Here is a 14,050-nt window from a genome sequence, read left to right on the forward strand (position 1 = left end):
GCACTTTTAAGAATACATACATTGTATTTATTCATTTCCGGGTCAAAGAGATCACTTCCTGTCAGGAAGTGAAAATCATAATCGCTCAGCAAAAGCGCTTAGAAAAGCATTTACAAAAGCGCTTTTCTAAGTGCAAAGCGTAGGGAAAAGCGCTCTATAAAATCGCTCAGCACTTGCGATAGCGCCGGCAATTTATAAGGTGAACAATGCCTGAATGTCCGATTTGCATGAGAAGGGATTTGGGTGACGCCAATAAATGTACCAGCACTTTATTGATATTCTACTTCCAGCTTTGTAATCAGTGGTGTAGCAATAGGGGGTTCAGAGGCTGCAACTGCACCAGGGCTCCTGGACTTGAAGGGCCAACCTGGGGTTCTGCTGTTTAGCACTAACCCTTTATGGGTTCTTTAGTGGTAACTATTAGTGTTGACGTGTTAGATTAGCTCAAATACGGAAATTTGTTACAAATTCTATTGTGCAGAACCTGAATTTTCACGCGAGCGCACCCGCTAACTCGCCCTCATCGACACTGCTGGCCGCAGCGCTCCGCGCCACATTCCATCTCTCCAATACTTCCTCCTTCCGCTGTGAAGGAGGAAGTACTGGAGGACTGCAACACGACGTGGAGCGCAGCAGGCAGATGCAGCAACAAGGGTGAGTTAACGCTCCTCCTGCCGCGGAGCGCATGTGTGAATGTTCTGGCTGACTCTGAATTTGAACAACTCGAACAGGTCAACACTAGTAATGATCACTTCTTTATGCAGTTTGAATAAAGGTAATCCTTAACAACCCATTAATCTTCTTTTGGTTCCACACCTCTCTCTCACACACAGTGGCAATCCTCGGGAGAGCTGGTTTTGGTGTCCATATCATGCAATTATTATACATATGCTCCTGGGGGAAGGGGGGCACTACAATGTAAAGCTACTATGCCATTGTTTGTAAGGATACTTTCATAAGGACTTTTTATGCTGTTCCCTATGGATCAACTATCCCTAAATGATGACTTTTCCCTTCCTGACTCCTTACCCTAACCCCACCCCCCATGTAAACCCTTTTTCTTTTTCCTTGTGTCTAACCCCATCCTCCCCTACCCAGATAAATCCCTCCCTGACTGAAATCTAACCTCATCTCGAGTATGGAATTTACTAAAAGTCTAACCCTAAAGCCCCATTTACACGATACGATTCTTTATACGATTCTATTTACAATCCGATTAAATCCAACATGTCCGATCAGGATTCGATTCAGTTCGGTTTGCCATAGTTTTGCAATGGCAAATCGAATTGAATCAAATCCCGGACATGTTGGATTCAATCGGATCGTAAATAGAATCGTATAAAGAATCGTATCGTGTAGATTGGGCTTTAAAGGACTTCTCAGCCCCTCGCAGCAGTCTCCGTCCCTCGCCGCAGCTCCAGTCCTACTCTGTGTCCCCGCTGGACAGCCGCAATGATGGCGATCTGCCGGCGGGGTCGGCTCCTCTGCACGAGTGCCCACGTCACCTACTACGGCGGAAGCTCCCGGCGACATGACCGAGGACGCCAGAGGAAGTCAGATAAAATAGAAGTGGACAGAGGAAGTCAGATAAAATGGAAGGGAGTAACGGCGGGGGGACCGGAGGATCGTTTTGTCCCTGTGTGGGCACAGGACGCCTGCAGGGGGCTGGTAGAAGTTAAACTCTTTGTTATAGCTGTTACTGCTGTCCTTTAAATACTGACACATCTAGGTTATGCAGGTTCTGGGGCTACTTACTGTTCGTGTGTAAACTACATCTAACTAGCCACCAGACCTGTATAAATCAAATGTGAGTTGGCAACACTGCTCTATGAACATCCTCAGTATAAAACACCTACTTGAAATGGGGGGTGCACAGCAAAGCATTAACCGATGCATTGTTTTTATACTGATTCAAATCCAGGAGGGCCATACTGTGTTGTCTGCTAGCCACTGATTGACCAGCATATTAAAAATATTAGCCCTCAACAAATGAGACGTTGTTACATTTTTTGAACAGTCTTCTGTTTACTAACCACAACAGCCTAAAGGGACAAACTGATGCCCTGTTCATAACACTAAGCCTGGAAAGAGCCTGGGGTTCAATCACATTCATCCCTCGTCCAAATATCGCACACAGTTACCGCCGCGCACACAATAGAGCATGTCGGCCCTACATCTATCAACATGTCCAATTGGTCACATTTAGCAGCATGTGACGAAACTGGTCACGTTGTCCATCGGGCATATTCTTGTCAGCACCGATTTTCACCAAATCCAAATTATAATAAATCGGATGCTCGATCGGATGCCAAGTCGCCTGATGTTCGGCCGCAATAAGTTTCATCTAGCTAAACTAGGAGGATGATTCTCGAAAACACATTCTGGGGCCTCTACCTAAAGTCCATGGCAAAAAGTGATGTTAGGGACTTGCGTAATTCCTAACAGCGGCCACGTGCCTTACCACACATTTCCTACTGTAGGAAACCAGGAGACCATATCGTTGTTCCAAGAATCACCCTCTTTACCCCTCTGTCTTCTGCTGCTTGTAATCTATATAAACAGGTTTAAAAATGAGTTCTTCATAACAGCTGCTGGCATCTTGCATAACATTTTATAATTGCCTTAACATCTACCGGTTCTAAAATTAGATTTTGGAACTCTACGGGAACTCTCAAAGCTTGTAGACCAACTAGGAGGAACTGTGGACCGTGACTTAGTAAACAGTGACAAACAGAGGCCTTACACAAGTTTCAAACCTATACACCCCATCCAACATAGTAGCAAACATCACAGAGCGAACCACACACACCGTAGGAAAATAAGAAAATATTTTGACTACATGTAGATCTAGAGAGCACGATTGAAACCATTAGTAGGAACTCGAGCTAAAAATAAAATACTCGATAATCATAGGATTCTTCAGAGAATATTATTAGGTCAAAAGGAAATTCAACTAAAGTCCTAAAGGTGGCCACTAATGGTCCAATTTCTAGTGAAAAAAGTTTGAGCAATCAGAAATTCTGATCGGATTAGTTGTAAATCACCATTTGGTTCGTTGATGGTATAATGGACGATTTTTCATCCGATCAGAATTAAATGATCGCTCAAACGGTTTTTTCGCTAGAAATTGGTTAACTTAGGAATTATTTCGAATTCTACTACTAAAATTTGCTTTTGTATGTATATCTATGACCAGAAGATGCTCTCTCTCGCTTTGTGGCATATCCCGACTGGTTTTGGTATAATGCTTTGTTTTCAGATGAACAAACACGTTAGACAGTGAAACTAGATCTCAGGTCATGTGGTATACTATACCTGATAATGAGGAAAAGAGGCATCCTATACTCACCTTAAAGTACCCTCCTTCATAGAGCGTGTTGGGAGGGCCAAAAATGGCCACTTCCCAGTTGTACAGGTCACTTTCGTCCACTAGAGTGATACGGAATCCCTCCACCGGTTCCTCCTGCAGAGACTTGAGCTCCAGCATGAGGGCTTTCTGCGAACTGGTCATCTGTTGCTGCGCCATCATTGGCTACAACTGGGAAATACTGAAGCTAAAGTCAACCAAATAGAAAGTTGGGTAGGATCTTCGTAATGTGTGCCAGCCCTTGGGACCAGAATCTTGTATCCTTTAAGTTCTCAGGATGGCTTTCCAGCCTAAAAAGTCAGAATACACAATTCCAAAGCTCCTGTCCTAATAGGATGGACTGTCTTAATCTCTAGCTCTAAAGCAGATCTAGGATGTGGTTTTTGTTCTGAATCCACACCGAGTGCTAGTTCATGGGACAAGATGCCATCAAAAGTGCTCAAGAGGTTCTATGCAGCAACTTTACGGCGAAGTCAGAGATGATGGAGACTCTCTCAGTTCTTCAGGCAATTCCCCTGTTCCGACAGCAGCAGAGTGTTAGCTCCTTAGCCAAGTTTCTAACAGTGCTCTAAGGTTCCACACAGTACCCTTTCAAATTCACAGCAGCAGCTGAGAGGTAGCTTTTGGGATTAATTTCTTGGAATAGTGTTTTGAGGCTATAAACAACAGCCTAACAAATCAGTCTCAGATGATTCCGATTCACGGCTCATCAGACGAGGCAATATCTTTGTTCCTCCAGCCACTGAGTGTCAGCTCTTGGGGTTCCTCTAACACTGCTTTAGAGGGTCTCTAGAGGGTCAGTTTTTGGCCCAAGTCACTGTAACACTGCTTAGGTCTTACAAACCACAAAAGATTCAGCCACCTCAGACGGGAGAGGTTCCTTTGTCTCACCGGCAGTTGAGTGTCAGTTCCTGGGCCAATTACTTCTCTGAGGCCCTACAAAGCAGCCTTATATAAAGTTTAGGATGAGTCAGGTGGAAATGATTCTTTGTCCCACCAGCAGTTGAGTGTCAGTTATTGGACCAAGTTCCTGTAACACTTCTCTGAATCACTATACAAAGTAGTCACAGATCATTCAGACTCTCTAGCGGTGCAAATCCTTTGTCTCACCAGCAGATGAGTATCAGCTCTTGGGCCTAGTTCCTTTGTTGAAGGCTCAGCCTAGGTAGAGGCCACAGAACAGACCATTCAAAGGCTTCAGGCTTACTGCTTCCTGTTGGTGAGAATCAGCTCTTGGGCCCAGTTCCTGTGTTAGGGGCTCAGCCCAGGCAGAGGCCACAGAACAGAGCCTCAAGGCTTGCTGCTTCCTGTTGGTGAGTGTCAGCTCTTGAGCCCAGTTGTGGTGTTAGGGGCTCAGCCGCGGCAGAGGCCTGAGAACAGACCCTTCAGGCTTGCTGCTTCCTGTTGGTGTCAGCTCTTTGGCCCAGTTCCTGTGTTGGGGGCTCAGCCTAGGCAGAGGCTTCCTGTTGGTGAGTGTCAGCTCTTGGGCCCAGCTCTTGTGCTGGGGTCTCAGCCTAGGCAGGAGGCTCAGGCTTGTCCCCTTCTGTTGGTGAGTATCAGCTCTTGGGACAAGACCCCCTGTATGTGGGCCCTCCCGGGCTCTGGGTAGCTGCCCTAGGAATGTGCCTCTTGTCAGGGCCCCCCGGGCTCTCCCCCTCAGCGCAGTCCGTGCTGGGGCCCAGCGGTGGGCGGATAGAGGGTAAGGAGGCCACGCACAGCCCCGGGAGACGCTCTCCTCACGCTGGCCGCCGCGCTGCTGTCTCTCCGCTCCGTACTGGGGACTCGCGTATCGCCGAATCTCTCCGGGTTCCCAGCTGGACCCGAGCGCCGCTCTGCCAGTTCCTTTTGTGACGTCACCGACGCGCTGGCGTCACGGCGCCGCCCAGGGAGGCTGAGAACCAGCAAGGGGGCGTGGCTATGCGGGTGGGCGGGGTCGCGTCCAGTCCCAGCAGCGCCGCAATAAACAAAGTGTACATCTGTGGAAATACTGCATACTGCATAGAGGAGCTACAAGTGACTTACATATACAGTACACTGCTGCCTCTGTGCCTGGGGGCAGCAATGTGTGACTCTACTCATTATGTAAAGAAAATGTATACATTATATATATATATATATATGGCTGGGTTCATAATATGACAATGAAAATGGTGCGTTTTATGGGTGCGTTTGCGTTTTTTGAATTGCGCTTTTATTGGGTTTTGCTTTTAGCATCTGCGATTCGCAGGTCCGATTTTACTGCATTTGTTTGTGGTTTCGGTGCTTTTTATATGCGTTTTGCATGCGTTTTCAATGCATTTTTTTTACCTGCCCTTTATCCAAAATAACCAGAAAGTAAAGAGGAAGCGGAAATACATCATCAGCATTTAAAAACAAAAAAACGCACGTAAAACGCTATGCATATGCGTCACCATAGACTTTCATAATGTGCATTTTGGCAGCCAGCCTGCATAATATGCAACAAAACCAACCTTTTGTGAAACGCGTACTGTAAAACACAGTGCTAAGCATCTTTTTCTGCGTCCAGGGGCGGACTGACCATTCGGGCACGGACCGAGGGCCGATGGTCTGGGGGGGGGGGGGGGGAGCCAGAGCACCCTGAGCCGGAGGGGAGGCAGCCAGTGGAAGGGAGCGGTGTGCACAGCGGCGGGGAAGATAGGACATCTCCCCATCCTTCCCTTACCTTGGGGCCCCCCCTGTCCTGGCTCTCCCCTCCAGAATTGTTAAGTGTCGGCTGCTGACAGCGGGCGGTGACTTACCGCTGTCCAGCGCGGCGCAGGAGTTTTTGTCAGTATAAAATATCTGTTGTCAGTAAATTATTATATCTTAGTCTGTAAAAAATAACGTGAAAGGTGGGAAACACTGGTACGGGGCCCCATAATCTCCTATTGCCCGGGGGCTCCATGACTTGTCGGTCCGCCCCGTCTGCATCCCATTGACTAACATTGCTGCATAAAACGCAGCATTTCTGCAACACTAGCGTTTCTGCTATGTGAGCACCTAGCCTATATATATATATATATATATATACACATACATACATTTTATCCTCTACTAGAAATATCTGTAAAATTCTGTATCTTACTAGATAACACTGAGGCCCAGTTCACACCCGTAAACACAAGTCGCAGTCTGAGTTTGCGATCACAATTTTACATGACTTATTTTGCCAATTTTTCAGCGATTTCATTCTGCGATCCTAATTCTAGTGAATAAGAATCGCGATGCGATCGCCCAGAAAATGCTGCATGCATTGCGTTTGCAATCAGCGATAATCACAATCACATAAGATTACTTGTGCAGCAGCGCATTACTGATCACCGGCGATCAGCAAAGTGCAAGTTGTAGGCAAAAGTGCTCGAGTGTGAATGAGGCCTGAAGGTAGCCACACAAAAAAATTGCGTGGGCGCAGAAGTTGTGGACCTGGCAAGGCTGGCATCTCCAACGGACGGGGCCCCTGGGCACTGGAGCTGCAGCGAGAGACATATTGGCTGCCAGGGGCTGAAGGAGCTAAGTAGATCTCATTTTCTCTATTTTGCCTGATGCTTCCTTTAAAGGATAGCCGAAGTGACATGTGACATGATTTGATAGACATGTGTATGTACAGTGCCTAGCACACAAATAACTATGCTGTATTCCTTTTTTTCTTTCTCTGCCTGAAAGAGTTAAATATCAGGTATGTAAGTTGCTGACTCAGACAGGCAGTGACTACAGTGTGACCCTCACTGATAAGAAATTCCAACTATAAAACACTTTCCTAGCAGAAAATGGCTTCTGAGAGCAGGATAGAGATAAAAAGGATCAATAGTTCATAGATTTTAGCTCTGGCATCCCTCAATGAATGTGTCATTGAGCAAAAACAATAAAACAGTTAAAACTTAAAAAAGTAAACTTAAACTTAAAGCCATTGGGTATCAGTTTGTAATTTTTTTTTTAAATGACATATACATGTTAAATAATGTAGCTGCATGCACCTGTGCTTGTTTTCGCCGCACCACCGGCCCCCGTTCGTTCAACATATCCCTAATTCCACCGGGTTTATATCCAAGATGGCTGCCGACCTTTGCTTCATCTTCCGGGTCGGCAGCCTCTTACTTCCTAAGGGTGCGCGTCCCTGGTACAGTGCGCGCGCGCACGTCTACCGTCAATTACATTACTGCAGTGCACAGTCTACGGAGCTGCCGCCTAGAAGTACATGTGAAGGTATGATAGGACCTTCACGCTGTGCTTACGATGACAGGCAGGCACGCACGAACAACATCACCCAGCTCTGCGCGCTGTTGTAATGAGTCGGGGAGACGCGCATCTGCGGGAGCGCAACTGACAGGGAGGAGCAAAGGGGTGGAGATGACGGAGGAGTGACAGAGCAGGGCAAAGAAGCTCTGCCTCCTCTCTCTTGCCTTGAATATTCGACCAAAGTGCTCAAAGATTATAAACACTGGTTGTAGGTGCAATCCTGCAGCAAAAATGACAGGAAAGGGATATAACTATAGAGGGAAATGATGTAAGTGGTCCTCTATTACTAAAAACAAAACAAAAAAAAACATTCACTTTAAAATAAAACTGTGCAATATCTTAAAAAGTCATTTTTAGGAGAAGGAAGATAGATACAATCGTTTATTTTATACGTTTATTTTCGCCTCGGGTGACCTTTAAGGTGGACACTAATGGTAGAATTTCTAGCAAAAAATTGTTTGAGCGATCAGATAATTCTGATCGGATGTAATCAGATTGGTTGTAAATAATCTCCGTTAATGGGCACAATTGATTATGAACAATTATAAAAACAGTCGTCTGATTGGATTTTCGTCAAACCAAAATTTGGATTTTCTTATATAGATTCTTAGATAGGAAGCAAAGATTTATTTATTTTTATTTATTTATTGTATTTATAAAGCGCCAACATATTACGCAGCGCTCGTTGGTTTGTTGATGGTGTAGTGAACGATGTATTATGATATTTCACTTCCTTTCAGAATTATCTGATCGATCGAACAATTTTTCGCTAGAAATTGGATCGTTAGTGGCCACCTTTAGATTATGGCAAGGACATTAGAACACGACTATGGTTGGAATTAATTTCTAAGCCCCTCTGAGGGACAATTAATTTGTAAAGCAGTGTAAAAAAAAATATCAGTGCTCTTAAAGTGTAACTGTCGGGCATAAAATAAAAAATCAATTCTTTATTTTTATCTGGTAAACAAGTAATAAGGATCAGGCAATCCAAAAGTTAAAATCTCTATTACTTTTCTCGTTGATAAATGATCATTCCCCAGTTGACCTGACTCTTATTTGGTACGTTGCCGCAAAAAGGAAGTTCCAGGGCATGCTGGATTGTCTCTTTTTGCTTCTTTATTTCCCCTCAGACTTAACTAATGTACAGAAGCAAAAAAGGACAACCCAGCATGCCCTGCAACTTCCTTTTTGCGGCAACGTACCAAATAAGAGTCAGGTAAACTGGGGAATGCAAATTGGCACAGAGGGAGCTCAGGAATCTCCTCTCTACCCTCAAAATTTATGGGGTGTAGGAGACCCACATTTTAAAGAATTGGGGTGTAACTGTATTTCACAATACACTGTGATTATGCGTGATGACGCACAGAGCAGTGACATAAGAATCAGTAGGGCAGCCAGTGAAATATGACATTCAAGAAAAATTGCTTAGATGTGGCAAGCTGGGGATCTATAGGACAAGAAATGCTCTATAGTACTAAGTACCAATAATCAAAATAACAAATATTCACATGCACCATGTCAACAATATATCATACAAATAATTAATAAACAAGGATTGACTCTTGGGTGCATGTGCATCCCAGAAAAAAAACTTTATTTATCACATAAACATAGTACAAAACCCCCATAAAAATCATAAATATGTATATCAATTCTCACATAACACTCACTAAAAACCATTTGACTAGACTAGAGACAAACAATGTGTGTGGACCAAGAAAAGGGGCTCCAGTCCCCTATCTTAGCAGGTAACCTCCTGTACCAATGTTCATATCACCTCTATATAGAGAGTTCGAAACCTACCGGGAAGTATGTCAAAAAGCTGCGTGCACATATTTTTTATTTTTATGGGGGTTTTGTACTATGCTTATGTGATAAATAAAGTTTTTTCTGAGATCTAAATTCACCCAAGAGTCAATCCTTTTTTATCAATTATTTGTATGAAATGTGACATTACAAACTCATTCTCCGGGCCACCATATAACACCTCCCCCTTTTGAGGTGTCATGTGAGGGAACCGTGGGTCATGTGACACCCACCAGTTTACCTGAGAAAACAGTCTGTTGTTGGAGGCCTGAAAGCCGGTGGAAGCCTCTAAAAATAACTTTTACGCCCAAACAACTTGACAACTGATCCTGCAATTATTATGAATTGGGGAGCCCGTCGTCCTGGCAGGAGAAAGGCTGCTTTTATCGAATGAATCAGCAATGTGTGGGCAATGGGCATGAGTCATCCCATTCATGGCTGCTGTGTGTCTGTCTGTCTGTCTGCTCTCAGGGAAAGCCACTGAGCTGTCATGTAGTACATTGATCTCGTCACATGACACGATACGTCACAGGCAGTGGCATAGCTAAGGAGCTGTAGGCCCCAGTGCAAATTTTACATTGTTCCCCAAAGCACTGTATATATAACAATTGATACGGTGCATCAAAACCTGCCAAGGACAACCACAGTGTAAGAGGTGCATGTAGGGGATGCGGAACAGTTTGGTTATGATTATTCAACCCATCTATAGAAGTGATTATTACCAGCACAGGAGCAAGCTGTAGTTGAGGGGTATACCACATACGCATATGCCCAAGCATTGCATCTAAGCAGTGGCGTAGCTAAGGAGCTTTAGGCCCCGGTGCAGGGTTTACATGGGGACCCCCCCCCCCCAAGCACTTTATACGTAGCAATGATATGGTGCGCAAAAACCTGCTAAGCATCGCCAAAGCATTAGAGGTGCAAGCAGAGGGTGGAGAACTGTTTGTTAAAGCGGGATTGTCACCATAAAAATCACATTTCAACAGCAACTAGTCTGAGTGTATTAAGTGAGAAAGATGCTAATCCTGTATTCAAACCTTTTCTGCTGTTATGGTTAGAAGTTATCACATACCTTAGGAGCACTGGCCCTTTAATTGCCATTGCCAAAAAGTTGCATGCTGGGGTGTCTTTTTATCTATAATATATTCCTCCTCTTCCCTTTATTTCCCCCTCCTTCTAATGACATAAGACAGTGCACTTCCTAGTATAGACCACAGTGGGAGTGTCTGAAGACTCTGGGAGGAGGGCGGGTAACGAATACACAATTAGCAAGAGGAGGGAAATAAAATCAGGGAGGAAATGATGTCAGGAGGTTAAAGGTAATTAAGATGGAAACTGTCTAGAATAGGATTCTCTGCTTTTCCTTTATAAAATTCAGAGGAATCATAACGTGGATAGTGCAATACATCTGTTATGTAAGTAGAAGTAGTATTTATCTACTTATATATGTGTTTATTATTTCTAGGTTAGCATGGGTGTCACTTGTTCTTTAATGATTACCACTATTTAAAGCATCTATATAAGCGATCATTACCAGCATAGCACCAATAAAGAGTTAATATAGCCATTGAGGGAGGACCCCTCTAGCCCAAGGGCCCCGATGCAGTCGCAACCTCCGCATCCCCTATTGCTACGCAACTGCATCTAAGCTCAACCCTCTGCCTGACTGACCCTAAATTTGACCTTTTACTGCAACCTAACCATAACCTTACAGAAGAATTCCATGAAGTTTTATGAGACCGGTTATACAATATGATTAGCCTTTATAATTTATACCTCTGATGGTTTTTTTTAGTCCTTGCTATCAGCTGGATCTTTAAATGAGTCATGCCATAGTTTGAAAAACAGGTCACTTGATGAACGGCGGCTGGTTACTGCCCTTGTATTCTGGGTGCTACCAGTGGCATGTCCACCTGTACATTGCACTTATAAATTCTGATAATCATACATTAAATGTTACTTATTTTATACACCACTTTGCCAGGACCTACGGTACTTACCTTCGTACACCTTTATTTAGATCTGAATCTTCTGTTATGATTTTGTAGTACAACCTTGTATGTTTCATATATAGTTATGTCCCTAACTGTCTTAAGAAGAGCTCACGAATTTAATCCCTATCATAGCTTTAATTCCTACCATATTACTATTATTATTATTTATTTATTTATAAAGCACTGATATCTTCTGCAGCAATTTACAGAGTACATAGTCAAGACACTAACTGTCCTCAGGGGAGCTCACAATCTAATCCCCATAGTCATAGTCTAATGTCCTATCACATCATTATTATGCATTTATATAGCACTGATATCTCCTGCAGCACTTTACAGAGTAAATAGTTATGTCACTAACTGTCCTCAGAGGAGCTCACAATCTAATCCTTACCATAGTCTAATGTCCTACCATATTATTATTATGCATTTATATAGCACTAACACCTTCTACAGCACTTTACATACTACATAGTCATGTCACTGACTGTCCTCAGAAGAGCTCACAATTAGAGTTGGGCCGAACCTCCGATTTTAGGTTCGCGAACCTGGTTCGCGAACTTCCGCGGAAGGTTCGGTTCGCGTTAAAGTTCGCGAACCGCAATAGACTTCAATGGGGATGCGAACTTTGAAAAAAAAAAATAATTATGCTGGCCACAAAAGTGATGGAAAAGATGTTTCAAGGGGTCTAACACCTGGAGGGGGGCATGGCGGAGTGGGATACATGCCAAAAGTCCCGGGGAAAAATCTGGATTTGACGCAAAGCAGCGTTTTAAGGGCAGAAATCACATTGAATGCTAAATGACAGGCCTAAAGTGCTTTAAAACATCTTGCATGTGTATACATCAATCAGGTAGTGTAATTAAGGTACTGCTTCACACTGACACACCAAACTCACCGTGTAACGCACCGCAAACAGCTGTTTGTGTAGTGACGGCCGTGCTGGACAGGTATGCAGTGGCGGGTTCACTGAACAGGTATACAGTGGCGGGTCCACTGAACAGAACAGGTATGCAGTGGCGGGTTCACTAAACAGAACAGGTATACAGTGGCGGGTTCACTAAACAGAACAGGTATACAGTGGCGGGTTCACAGAACAGGTATGCAGTGGCAGGTTCACTGAACACAACAGGTATGCAGTGGTGGGTTCACAGAACAGGTATGCAGTGGTGGGTTCACAGCACAGGTATGCAGTGGTGGGTTCAATGAACAGGTATACAGTGGCGGGTCCACTGAACAGAACAGGTATGCAGTGGCAGGTTCACTGAACAGGTATGCAGTGGTGGGTTCACAGCACAGGTATGCAGTGGTGGGTTCACAGAACAGGTATGCAGTGGTGGGTTCACAGCACAGGTATGCAGTGGTGGGTTCAATGAACAGGTATACAGTGGCGGGTCCACTGAACAGAACAGGTATGCAGTGGCAGGTTCACTGAACAGGTATGCAGTGGTGGGTTCACAGCACAGGTATGCAGTGGTGGGTTCACAGCACAGGTATGCAGTGGTGGGTTCACAGCACAGGTATGCAGTGGTGGGTTCACAGCACAGGTATGCAGTGGTGGGTTCACAGTACAGGTATGCAGTGGTGGGTTCACAGCACAGGTATGCAGTGGTGGGTTCACAGAACAGGTATGCAGCCAGACAGGAACAAGTTAAGCCTAACTAATCTTTCCCTGAGAGACAGTCTGCAGCAGCTCGCCCTACTCTCACTAACGCAGGCAGCACACGAGTGACCGGAATGGCCGCCGCTGCCTGCCTTATATAAGGGGGGGTGGGGCTCCAGGGGCTAGTGTAGCCTAATTGGCTACACTGGGCCTGCTGACTGTGATGTAGAGGGTCAAAGTTGACCCTCCATGTGCATTATGGGGCGAACCGAACTTCCGCAAAGGTTCGCCTGCGGGACGCGAACGCGAACCACTGAAGTTCGCATGGAACCGTTTGCAGGCGAACCGTTCGGCCCAACTCTACTCACAATCTAATCCTACCATAGTTATAGTCTAATGTCCTACCATATTATTATTATGTATTTATATAGCACTGATATCTTCTGCAGCACTTTACATAGTACATAGTCATGTCACTGACTGTCCTCAGAGGAGCTCACAATCCAATCCCTATATTTGCTTTATATTTTCTTTTTTCTTTGTATCATCACATATTTTCTGATTTTAATGTATCATTTATGTTAATAGTTTTGATTCTATCTACCTTTTATTGAAAAGAATCAACGTAATGGGTGGTATTCAGTGGCCTGCCTGTATTATAAAGGCTCATTGTGCATTGATAGCAATGGGGCAAACTGGGGACCCTCCTCCAACCATCTTTGTAGCTTTTTGTTGGTGCGATGCTGTTACTTCTCTGACACTGTGGCTGTTCCCTTCCCTGCTTACTCCTCTCCGACACTGCAGCTGTCCCTTCCCCTGCTTATTCCTCTCTGACATTGCGGCTGTCCTCTGACACTGCAGCTGGCCCCTCCCCTGCTTACTCCTCTCTGACCCTCCCCTCTTCCTGCTTACACCCCTCTATCTCTGCGGCTATCCCCTTCTCTGCTTACTCCTGACACTGCAGCCATCCCCTCTCCTGCTTATTCCTCTCTGACACTGCAGCTGTCCCCTCCCCTGCTTACTCCTCTCTGACACTGCGACTTT

General features: G+C 44.8%; 1 protein-coding gene across 1 annotated transcript in view; it reads right to left on the reverse strand.

The window, feature by feature from the left end:
* UBE2R2 (ubiquitin conjugating enzyme E2 R2) overlaps positions 1 to 5,229 on the reverse strand; it is a 74,349-nt gene extending 69,120 nt beyond the window's left edge. The window contains exon 1 of the mRNA XM_068265089.1: positions 3,350 to 5,229. Within this exon, the coding sequence (XP_068121190.1) occupies positions 3,350 to 3,529 (180 nt within the window). The 5' untranslated portion in view covers positions 3,530 to 5,229. The remainder of the gene's footprint in view (positions 1 to 3,349) is intronic.
* Positions 5,230 to 14,050: the final 8,821 nt, after the last annotated feature.

Source organism: Hyperolius riggenbachi, chromosome 1 (assembly GCF_040937935.1).
Source record: "Hyperolius riggenbachi isolate aHypRig1 chromosome 1, aHypRig1.pri, whole genome shotgun sequence".
NCBI lineage: Eukaryota > Metazoa > Chordata > Amphibia > Anura > Hyperoliidae > Hyperolius > Hyperolius riggenbachi.